General features: G+C 34.2%; 1 protein-coding gene across 9 annotated transcripts in view; it reads right to left on the bottom strand.

The window, feature by feature from the left end:
- Positions 1–1,823: 1,823 nt before the first annotated feature.
- Positions 1,824–13,011, bottom strand: part of SLC16A7 (solute carrier family 16 member 7) — a 155,120-nt gene continuing 143,932 nt past the window's right edge. For all 9 annotated transcript variants that reach the window (XM_053661916.1, XM_037168006.2, XM_053661919.1 and 6 more), the window contains one exon: positions 1,824–11,879. In XM_053661916.1, the coding sequence (XP_053517891.1) occupies positions 11,614–11,879 (266 nt within the window). In that variant the 3' untranslated portion in view covers positions 1,824–11,613. The remainder of the gene's footprint in view (positions 11,880–13,011) is intronic.

Raw genomic sequence — 13,011 nt, 5'->3', positions numbered from 1 at the left:
CCTAAAATACTAATATTACTTGATGGTCTTACGGGTGATACTCATTTTTTTATCTGTTATATTTTAAACTTTTATACTATTTTTTGTTGTGGTTTTTTTTTAATTGTAACTGTTGTTCAAATACAGTTTTCTGGCTTTTACTCCCATCCCAGCCCAACCCACCCCAGTAAAATTTTATACTATTAAGTTATAAATTTTAGAAATCAAACAAATGTTACGATATTTAATATTAAAAAAGAATAACGAGATAAGCCACAGATTGCAAGAAGATATTTGCCAAGATATGTGATAAAATACTGTTATTCAAAATATACAGAGAACTCTTTCTTATCCGGCTTTATTTATTTATTGTACTATTCCATTAGCATTTATCTTCCCTCTACCCTGTCCCACCTCCACCAAACCTCACCCCCTCCTGTAGTCACCAGAATGTTGTCTGTGTCCATGAGTTCTTTCTCTTTGACAATGAGAACTAAAATAGTTTAAAAAAAATGAACCAAACACCTGAATAGACACATCACCAAAGAAGACACACACATGGCAAATAAGCATATGGAAAGATGTTGCACGACACACGTTTTTAGGAAAATGCACACTAAAATGGCAGGATACCACTATACACCTGTTAGAATGGCCAGGACACTGGGGAACAGATGCTGGTGAGAAAGTAAAGCAGCAGAACCAATCATGCATTGCTGGTACAGCCACTTTAGAAGACTGGTTGGTATTTTTTTTACAAAACCAAACCTACTCTTACCATGTAATCCACTATTTACCACTCCTTGGAACTTAAAACCAAGAAGATGAAAACTTATGTCCATACTACAACCTGAAAGTGGATGTTTTTAGCTGCTTTTCATACTTGCCAAAACATGGAAGCAACAAAGATGTCCTTTAGTATGTGAACTGATAAACTGTGGTACTTCCGTACAATGAAATATCATTCAATGTCAAGAAAATAGATCTATCAAATCTTGAAAAGATACAGAGGAAACTTAAGTGCATATTACTAAGTGAAAGAAGCCATATTGAAAAGGCCACATACTGTATGATTCCAAATATGCAACATTCTGGAAAAGGCAAAGCTATGGAAACAGTAAAATCAGTGGTTGCGAGGGTGCGTACATGTCATTATAAATTTGTCCAAACCCATAGAAGGGACAACACAAGGAGTGAACCCTAATGTGAACTATGGGCTTTGGGTGATAACGGTGCTTCAGATGTGTCTGTGGGACAGGGTGTGTGTACATAAAACTGCTCTAAGGATTAAGTCTGTTAAAACGTTAAAGGAAGGAAACAAGGCTGAGAAGTAGATTGAGAACTTCGGTGGTGCCCATTATGCTCTCTTTGAATTGAGTGTGTTCCTTCTGTGTAAATCCATCAAACTGTGTACATATAAAAAACTCAACAGTACATGTTCATTTCAGTCCCTAGAAGTGGCTTGTGGTTTGACTATATCTGACTTCCATTGACATAAATTGATTATGTGCATTCAGAAAAAAAATAGTGCCCTCATTTAAGCTGATGTTGAAAATTACCTTTTGATTAGCATTCTACTTAATCTTCCTTTTAAAAAAAGCAGTTTACCAGGTACAAAACAGACAAAAGGAGGTTAATAGTATAGGAAATGGAGAAGCCAAAGAACTCATGTGTACAACCCATGGACATGAACTAAAGTGGGGGGATGCTAGAGAGAATGGGAGTATAGGGTGGAGGGGGATAAAGGGGAGAAAAAAATGTGACAACTATAATAGCATAATCAGTAAAATATACTTAAAAAATCAGTGTACATTTTATTTTAAAAATTTAACATGAGTATTTATTTGTCATTGTAGTGTTAATTTCATAAGCAATACAGCTTTCTCATACATATTATGTAAATATATATGCACATACTTTATAAGAAACAGCATAGGTCAGCAATAAAAATTAGTGAGCAGTAAGAGACAATAATTCAATTACAATAATAATGAAGTACAAAGAAAGTTATAAAGTCATAAGTTGAATAATTAAGGCAAAAATACATCCCAATTCCTCCCCCTGCCCCCTGAAAAAAAGAAGAAGTAAATCTCAGCAGACAAGAGCACTTATGATCACGGTAAATACTGGAAAATAAGTAGCACCTTTGGTCAATAAAATAACTGTCAATGTTTATCTTCAGAGAGCCTAAAGAGCATTTCTCATTTTGTAAAGAAAATAAAACTAGTTAATATGTACCATGCATTTAGCTGCTGCATAATTCAGCATTTGCATAAAGTATTTACTGACGAAATAAAAATGAAATCTTCAAAATAAACTATCAATTTCAAGATAAAATGATGTTTCTTTTCTATATCTTACTTTGAAAATTAGCCCAATAATTTTTCTAATAATCATTCAGCCTGCACCATAGAATAGCACAGTATTAATTTAATAATCTAGTGGCATCAATTTATCTCAATAAAGAAATTATTCTGTGCCTGGCGCTTTGCTAGGCACCAAAATTGTTGTTGTAACTAAAGTTATATCCTTGTCCACAAGGAGCTCACAGTCTAATAAGAAAGAGATAAACTTGAAAATATGCTCACAACTGCTGGCAAAATATACCCCCACAGAAAAATCCAACATTTGGTTTCAGATTAATTAGGTAGTGAAACTTAGAAATTACAACAAAGACCTTTCTAAAACAATATGTCAATGTAACAGAGTAGTATAAATGAAAGTTGTGTTAAATGCTTCAGTTATTCAAATGAATGTGCTTACAAATAAAGGAGCAGGTACATATCAAAGGGAATATAATCTTAAAATGACCACCAACAACATATTCCCGAGTTAAATAAAATCTATGTTGTATTCAGTTAAAACCAAAAATATGTATTGTATGAAAATGCCAGTTCTTGCCAAGTTTAGAATTACTATATATAAAAAAACAGAAATATGTATTGCAAGATCAAATCACAATCACTTTAAGTACATTCACCTGTAAGAAGGCAAAAAGTGGAAGGTTCTATCTTATATGTTTTAACTTTAAAAAGTATTTAATTACATTGATTTTTATTATTATTGCAATTTAAAAAATAAAATTAGCATAGCCATGATTTGTATTATGTAAAAAAATACTGACTGGATTATCTCAGGTTTCCAGAAAAGCTATCAATTTCACTATGTTAGTAACTGTAAGATGATAGTCTAAGTGATACTATGATCACTTGTTCAGTGGTGGTTAAGATATGTAAAGAACCAACAAATTGACTCCATTAATTTCTTTTCATTTAAAAATCATAAAAATACAGCCTAAGATATAATTATACTTAAAAAAATTATACAGCTTAACCCCTAAATCCAACCCCTAAAGAATTCTAACAAAAGTTAGCTAGGTGCAGCTGCAGCCAAGAAGTCTCGTATCGATATGCGCAACACGTCATCACATGTACCCTTTATCCTAATAATATTACTTTCAATACTTGCACAAATGTAATAATGGCATGAGAAAAAATATTTTTAAACTAATACAAGTAGTAAATAAAATGTTTTCTAAAGTTCCTCAAAAATAGGAATCATTCACTCTGGAAATTATTAGCACACTATTTTCAAGCATTTGGAGGGAAGTGCTTGTAAATGAAAAGCTTCGAATCAAATGTAAATTTTAGCCAATAAATGGAAAGATCCTGCCCTTTCATCTTCTAAACAGTGTATGCATTGCTGTAGCTGATCTCATCTTTACCATCATTACGGTGAAGGAGCTGCTATCCCGCTGATGCACTCACTGCTGCCGGGTCACGGGTCACGCTGACAGCGCAGAGTCCACAAACATCAGTTTGGTTGAATCTAACGAAGGGCCTCACTGACTGCAAATGCAATTAGGGCCCTGTTTGTGAAAGACTTTACTGTGACACATCTGTTTATCAAAACTTTTATTAAAGGGTGTTCTTAGAGTAAATATCCTTGATTAACTAAGCAACAAATACTGAGTACAGATGACTGTTTTTACATTTCACAGAGCAAATTCCGAATAACAAGTATTCTCCTTTAGGGATCTTTCATTTAGGAGTAATTTCTTTTTTACTGCAATGGAATCAAAAGGAAAAAAATCTAGAAAGGATTTCTATCTAGATAAAGTAAGAAGAAAGGTAAACAGGATCTCTAAGATAAAAGAAACTGGTTTTACTGTTGCAGGACAACTCTTAGAGAGCTTAGTATTAATAGGTGAATGACCATTTAAAAAGCAAACATTTTTTGAGATAGAGCCTATACTAATTATTTTATTAACCCATCCGCAGCTACTTAGGTCAAAAAATGTTGTTGAGGTGTCTCCTCAAGATTATACAATGGCAATAGTTTCTTGCATATGACTTAGTAATTCAACAAATTTGTATTGTGTGTTCTGTGCTGTGGCATTATACTTTTCAGAAATAAAAAAGTGACTAAGGCTTCTAGAATAACATTATGAACATAAGCTAAGGAAAGGAATTAATGGAAAACTGACACACAGATTCTATAAACACATTATCAATGGGTATTTTCATGACTTACATATTGCTATAACAACAAGTATTGGTCAAAAACATTCATCTCCCCTAGTTATTATGACTAATTTACTCAGAATTATCTGTTGTGAGAATCAGCAAATAGTCTTCAAATTAAATTTAAAAGCACAACTTTGTGAAGCGCCATTCAGTTAGGAGAAACAAATGCATTTGGAAACAAAGGGTTCCAGATAAGTTGGACTACATTTCCAGTAAAGCAAGCACTCACTCAGCAGAGTTTACCACCACGCAAGCAGCGGCCCACGCAGTCGTCTAGTGGTAGCACAGGTATGTGACTATACAGAGCCCTCAACTCAGCCTGTTCCAGCATCTTTTTGCAAAACTGTGAATATCTAACAAACCTAACTTAGAGGGTTGAGAAGATGACACAAATTAAGCACATCTTTGAAACATAAATACATTAAAAAGAAAATACAATACAAACAAAAATTATATATAATGCCTAGAAAATAAATAGTTCAGTATACATGTCCTTCCTTACTAAACCCAGAAATATTTTATACTTTACTTAGAATAACATGTGGTAGAAAAATAAAATCAGAAATGTGTGCTCTACTTTAATGAACAGCTGTGTAAACTGGGTCAAACTTAAAAATCCTTTCTTTAGATGCATGTCAAAGTAAAACAACAAACCTAGGATAAAAGTCTGAGAAGAACATTTTAAAATTTAACCCTGATATACATGTGAGACAAGAATTCCATTCTTTTGTTCATCTGACCAGAACTTTTTACAGATGTACACCTAGATACCATATTGAGTACCAGTGTTTTCATACAGAGCTTCTCTAGTCAATTTTGCCATATTTGAACTTAAAGGGCAAAGAGCTTGTTATACTGTGTGAGGAAAAATATTTGCTGAAAAGATAATGAGTTTAAAATCACTGAATAACACCTGCTGAAATACTGTAAATATTCAGTATATTCAGCACACCATACTAGTAAGTACTTCTGAAGACTGAAAAATATGGAGATCATGCAAAAAATCCTACACTAACAATGTCCACAATTAGATTTAAAATGCTAAAGAATTTGACCAAGACACTGTAAAAAACTATTGAAAGACAATAATTAAAAAAATTATTGTACAGATAAAAGAGGAAGGTAAAGTAGGGTGGAATTAAGATGGGAGAAAGGATGTAGTCTAAAAATTCCCACATGTTCCACTAAAATTAAAAAGCCTTTCTGCAATTTTACTTTTCCTCTTAAGGCAGGGATATAAAATTGTAACTCTCGACAGTACCCCAATAATTCTTTCGTGGGCTGAACATAAATCAAATAATGTGAACGAAAAGCAGTGGGGGACAGAAGACCAAAGTAAACCAGACTGCAGAACCCTGCAGGTTAACACCTACTGTGTGCAAACTGTTGACAGCAAAGAAGAGAATGCCAGAACAGAAATGTGATAGGAGCTCAGCATATTATTCAATTTTTAATCATCAACAAAGATAGTTTACGATTTTGATTATATAAATGTTATAATTACAGATAACTAGACCTCTCGGCTTTCTCAAACATGAGATCATATACCAGGATATGTAGAAATCAAAACTTTAAAAAAGTGGCATGAGTAAAGACTAATTTCAACTTTTATCTCAATAATTTGGATGCCGTTTGGTGTAGTGAACTGCTGGGTATGCTGTATCAGTACAGGACGGATGCTATGGTGCTATGCTTGATGGTAACTTTGGTTTCTCCAAGTTGTCAGGCACTTTAAGAAAATTAGAAACATACAGGATTGCAAGGGCCTAAGACAGAAAGATCAATAGTGATAGATTTTTAAAAATCGCATTCAAGTATATATGTATCATGCATAAGGAAGACATATTAACAAAAAAAGCTAGAATATATGCACCTTCCATATCCAGGAAGCCTTGCTTCCACATTCACACAAGTTCCTTTATTTGTGGAGATGAATAGTAATTGCCAAAAGTATACACTGTTGGCCTCAGAAATACGGCCATTGTTGTGAATCACAAATAAGACCAGATGCAGCATGGTGACATTGTGAAGGATTTAAGTCATTCAAAGCGCACCATCTGAAAGAAAACTAAGCAGAACAATATTCTAAGGATGCCAAAAGTCTTGAATTAGAGGAAATAGCAATGGCACTTGTTCAAACAAGTGTACAGAAAGGATGACAATGCAGATGTCTACAAAAACTGGAAAAATGAGTCAGGAGGTCGGGGCCACTGCATAAAATGTCGGGGATGAATAAGTATTGCATAGGTGAACCTGATCATTTGTACGACATAAACTTTTCAAAGTTATTTTTTGGCAATTTAGGATAATCCTGTAAATGGGTATCGTGTAAATGGGTATCGTGATTCTGAAAACAATGTTTCCCAGTAACTTCTCTTAATTCTTGAGTCATTATAAGTAACAAACAATATGGGGATTACTTATCCATAAAGAAAATAGCATTTCTCTCTAAATCTAACCTCAGGGAAAATATATTATGCTCGATTCATAAAAATATGTCATTATTTTTATGAAAAAGTCCATAATTGAAACAATTATGGATATTATATAATCATTAACGTAATTTGGGATAATGTGCATTGACTAGAAAAGCAGCCAACTTGAAATTATGTATTCAGGTTATACCAAATGCAGTCTCTAATAAACACTATATAAATCATAACACAAACTGAAGTTAAACCTAGTTGGTTTACCACCTAACTTTTGAGTTTTTTGTGGCTATATTGTATCATAGCTTTGCCTCTATGGCTTCTATTAGGAGGAAGCACGGCAGTGACACCCTACGGACTCTTTCTGCTTTCAGATAAACCTGAGTTTTAGTTTGGATTCTGCCTTTTAACGTCGGTGATTTGCTGAATTTCTTTGCATGTCTGTTTTTCATTTTGTTTCAGTCATCTATTATATCAGGCCAGCATCGGCCTCCATCTGTGATTTGGTTTGAATATCAAAAGGTATTAAGCAGGCAAAATGCATAATACAGAAATACTAGTTCCTTTCCCACTTTGCATTCTCGCTCCCTATTAAATTGAGCCTAACAGCCATACTTTTCATTTTGTTTTATTAAAAGTCTGAAATATTAAACGAATGAGAGAGTTTTTTTTTTAGGAAAGGTATTTTTTGGATGGAAAATAAGTTTCAACTAACTGATTAAAGGTGACTCTGCTTTTTAAAACATCAACTTATATCATACCGGAGGGGACCAAAAAAAACCCCCAGTATTTATGAAAGTTGTGTATTTATTCTTACATGTTTAAACTTCAGTCACCTTCAAAGTACTCTCCATTTGATGCAATACACCTATTGAGATACTGTTTTTCCACTCCTCAAAATAGTTTTTGGACTCATCAATTTTAATGCCTTTTAGTGTTTCTGCCATTTTTTTTTGGTTCACTTCTTCCACAAAGGCAAAATGTTTCCCTTTGAGGACTTTTGTCATCTGGGAAAACAAAAAGTCACTCTGAGTGAATAGGGTGACTATTCACGAGATCAGGTGAATAGGGAGGGTGGGATATGGGGGTCATGTCATTTGTGGTCAAACACTGCTGAACTCTCAGCGTGGTGCAGGCAGGTGTGCTTGTAAGTCAGCCACTATGAAATGGGCAAGTGCACTGAGTCTCAAAAAAAATTTCGCTGAAGCTGAATAGAGCCTCTCTCACAACTTCATCTCGTACATTATCCAGGTGGGTTCCTAGAACACTCACTTCACGAGAGAAGCCTGTACTCCCAGGGGCTCGCCCTCCCAAAGATGATTCTGTGTTTTAGAGATCCCCCTGTTTTTTGCATCTTTTGTGTCTGTTTTTTTGTGGTCTTTTTTTCTGTATCCTCAATTGCCAAGGGCAGCCAGAGAAGGATGCAAAATATACCTAGCAAAAAATCTAGCAAAAAATTTTGCTAGGTATATTTTCTGGGTATATTTTTCTAGCAAAAAATGCCTACATTTCTAAAGTCACATTCAAGTGTATCAAACCTAATGATTTTACTTATTCCCTGGTGTCTGGGGAAGGGAGTGGAGATCAGGTAGTTGGAACTTTGTCCTAAGGAAGTGAAAGTTATGAGCCATGTGAAGTTACATTGAGAAAACATCATGTTTTCCAACATAAAGTACATAAGAGCCTGACTCATTGCCTCTTAAATTTGTGCTGTTGGATCTAAAAAGGATCAGGAGAGAGGGTGGGGATAACACAGGACAAATGTATACCCAATATTCTACTCATAAATTAGTAAAGGCATATTTAAGCTGAAATGGTGAAAAATATGGGGTGCTCAGTTACCACAAATGGAAAAATAAACTAGCCAGTGGTTGTGAATTATGTTATACCCTGGTTTAAGATAATCTTCCTTCTTTCCAATTCCATAACAGGGGAATGGGATTGAAGAGGGTTAACAGTGTTCTCTGACTTTGCTTCCTAAACATCGAAATCCTATAGTTTTCTTAGGGGAAGAAATATATTCTGCACTAACACTTGCAGACACAGAAGCCAGCTCTACTTCCTCCTCCACTGATGTGACTACTTAACAATCAATATTCTAAGGTGATATTCTCTTTTCAATCTTCGAAAGTTTCAGTTAAAGCAACAAATATTGGATATTTTAACAAGTGTAAGGGAGTGGGAAGAGTGAACCAGTAGAACATTTTATTTTATCATGGAACAATTCTGAGTCCTGTATGTGAGTTCACATGGCTGTTTCAAGTATGTTCTGATTGAATTTTCCACATTTATGTCTGGGAATTTGTGTGTAGTGTGTATTTATAACTGTGCATCATTGCTACCAGGCACAACTATATATATCATATCCTGTGCTTTGCATAATTTCCCTTCCCTTTTCTATTTTTAACAGTTTATTATAATCAGTGTCAGAAATGAAAAGATAATGAAAATGAGCACAGAATAAATGTGAATTGGTTTTAATAAGAAATGTATCAGTATGTACATGAACCTCCTTCCGTGGAGAAAGCCACCGGGATGCCTCCACCACACCAGTGTGTCTCTACCAGTGGGTGATAAAAACAACTGCAGCCTTAGATCGAAACCCCACGATATTTACTTCGTTGTTTAATCCCCCCAGTCTGATACCTATGTTAATTTAAATATTACCTTCTGAGAATTTAAGACATTTTTGGAAATGTTTAAGATTGTCGAGCTATTAATTTTTGATGTTGCATTTCTTATGATGAATCAGTGACATGAAAATAGCTCATTCAAGACTGGATTCAAGATTGGACAAAACTGAATTTAAAAAATCAGTGTATACGCCACATCTCCTTGATTAATTTACCTATGGTATTGGCACATATTGTTTTGCTAAATATTTGAAAAATATAAATAACTCTTTCATAGGCAAAAAGTGAATGTTAAATGAAATATGGAATGTTATATAACTGCTTAAACCGTGAATACATTTTACAAAGCAAATCCTTAATATTAAGTATCACAAAAGCTTGTATCCAGGGACAATCTTATTAGAAATAAGAATGGCACCTGCCTCTACTGCAATAAAAGAAAAGAAGAACAGCAAATTCCTTTTGCCATCTTCAGAGTGACACTTCAGTAATCAAGCACTGAATGATTTTTATTAACCATGATCTTAAACTTCAGATCTGTAGACGTATTTAAATATTTATAACTTTAGTCTCAATGCACAATTTCCTTCCTGATTAAAAAGCAGAACTATCATATGCCACTGTATTCGAAAGTGATTCAGAGTCCCAGATGTTTTCACATAGTTAGGAAAATAAGAAACTGCTAAGTCAATCTGGCTGCCTTACTGCAAGTTGCTTGCTATTGTGTTATACACGAGCCCTGCACCTCCAAAGTGTTTAACAAGTCACACGGCTTCAAACCTAGAGGTTTTGTGTTGTTGTTGTTGTTGTTATTGTTGTTTTTAACAGTCTCCTGGCTTAGTCGTGTTCAGAGGAAGTCAATTAGTAGAAAGCAGAATTTTCAAGTGCTGCCATTCTTATAATGAGGCATGTTCAGTGGTGAGTAAAAGCCTATTTGTGATTTTGGTTTTTTGCTTTTGCATTTTGGGGAAGGGAGGAGGATGAGACTTCAGAGGGTTTATTATAAGCACCTCATATTCTTAGCTTTACCCAGATAGATCACTGATTATACTAACCCCCTGATCTCTACTACATGTTGGGAAATGTACAGCTTGGCCTATCTGTAAGACTGTCTACCAGGATTCAGGCTGATTCCACTTGATGTTTCAGTATGAGTTCTGGTTAAAATGAATCCCTGGTTATTACTTTCTGGATTACTAACAAAAATCCTTTTTAAAGTCAATGGATATAGCTTATTGCTTAGAGTAATTCAGGCTTTTAATATAATTTACACATTGGGTAAAAATTCTCAAAATTATTTGAGGATTCTATTTTCTAGCACCAGGTACTAATGGTCCTTTCAAAGAAATCATGTGCATGGATTAATCAAATCCAACAATGTTCAGAAATAATGGTTTTAAATGGAGTATTTTTTTCAATTTTATTTTACGTATGCAAATGCTTTTTTTACATCAGTTAGCTGTATTTTCAAATTAAGATCACCTCATTTTCACCCGTGTTCTTATCTTTAAGATCCACGTTGCACAGTAGTACACAGATATAATGCACTTCACTTGTTTCTGCATGGATTTTTTTTTAGGTAAAAAAAGTAGCTAGTGATACTCCTTTTGAACTTATTTGTCTTGTTCTCCAGAGACTGCAAGTGGAAACTCATTTTCTTTAATTCCATTTCACACTTCAATATCAGATAAAAAAGAAAGGTGGAGAGGGAATTCTTACAGGATTAAACGTAGTCCTGACTACTTCAACCAGGGGTTAGGAATTCGGATCTCTATGATCAAGACTGGAAGTCACTGGAAGAGTTGAAAGTTATTTTAATTACCAGAGCCAGAAATAAAGCCCTTGCATTGATTCTTTATATGCATGATCTCAAGTCTAACTGCCTAAATAAATTTTTCAAAAGAAATACTTAAGACCTGCCACTGAGAAAAGTCTCATCTCCATTATTAATTATGGAGTTTTATTTCAACTAAAATCCTTTCCGATATTTTGGAAAAAACACTCCTACAAAAGTTATAAACACTAAAATCAGAGATGTGATTCTTGCTACATATTAGTTTCTCTCTCTGAGGGATGACTCGCTCTTCTCGTACTTTTGATATTAATGTCACATTCTTTAGACTGCCTCAAGGGTTCAGATTCTCTGAACACAGGCTTATGAATTTTCTTTGCTTCTTCCAATTTCTTTTCCTTTGCAAGCAATCTATAGTTTATAGCATTGCCAATGAGCAGCCACACACTTGATAAGAACACAATAGCTCCACAGGCCAGATACATATATTTATATTCTCCAGTTTCATCCACCAATTTACCTAAGAGAAAGAAAAAACATCTTGTATGATAAAATAATAAATGAGCCACAAATAATAAAATTTTCAAATAAATTCTTCCACAAAACAGGTACTTATTCCTTAAGTTAATATTACATGATTTTAATAAAGAAAAAGTACTCTAGATAATACTTTAATATATGTAAATGAAGGCACATATGGGCACATCCAACACTATATTGCCAGTATATTCAAATTATTGAACATTATTTCCCTCAATAAAAATGTGCAAATAAGACGAAGTAAGGCAAATTAAGACAAAATGTGTGAGGGACATTTTTGTATCTATACATGTAGAAACAGATATACTTACCTGTCTATTAATTTACAGCATAGACTTTGAGATTGCTTCATTCCATTCCAGGCTTCCTAACTTTTCACTCAAGGGGAAAACTACATTCTTTAGGAAAGACCCAAAGGCTTTTATAAAGTTTAGAACAGGGTGCAATGTTTACAAAATTCTTTTTCTACACCCATCATGAGGCTAAACATTTTTATTGGCAATATCTTATTTAATCCTACCAGGTCATTCTGAAAAAAATCTGACCTGGCTACGCAGCCAGAGAGTGGCAGAATCTGGTTCAAGTCAAAGTCCATGTGGGTCTCAAATTGGTAACTGTTCCATAAAACGGCTTCACCAAACGCCTGGTTAAGTATTATGTCACTCCTGTGGGTAATCACAGGTTTGTTTTCTTTTTTAGTTTATCTGGATCTAAATTATTAAGACAGTAATCAGGAAGGAAATATTTATTCCATTTGATTATTAAAACATTTAAAAACCAACCTGGTACCCTATAATCTGAGGATTTATTAACTTTTAAAAATGTTTCAGTTCATAGTTTTGCCTCTCGCTTTTTCAGGAACTGAAATCTTAAGAATAATTATCAGCAAAATTGAGTGCACACAAAGTCATGTTGTTCACCCTGTGCTAATTCCTGGTGATTCTGACATAGACCTATTGGTTTAGTCAGAATATCTCTCATTCTTACTAAAATCTAGTCAGTAGCTAATATTAAATGTAGCTGCTTGTAAAATTACCCATGCAAGCAGGTTTCCTTGTTTTAACAAGGTAAATGGTGGAACAGGTTTATTTGAATAAATATGATGCATCCAT

The sequence above is a fragment of the Artibeus jamaicensis genome, unplaced genomic scaffold (assembly GCF_021234435.1).
Source record: "Artibeus jamaicensis isolate MK-2021 breed Jamaican fruit bat unplaced genomic scaffold, CSHL_Jam_final contig_233, whole genome shotgun sequence".
Lineage (NCBI taxonomy): Eukaryota > Metazoa > Chordata > Mammalia > Chiroptera > Phyllostomidae > Artibeus > Artibeus jamaicensis.
This window is presented reverse-complemented; position numbering and strand designations above follow the sequence as displayed.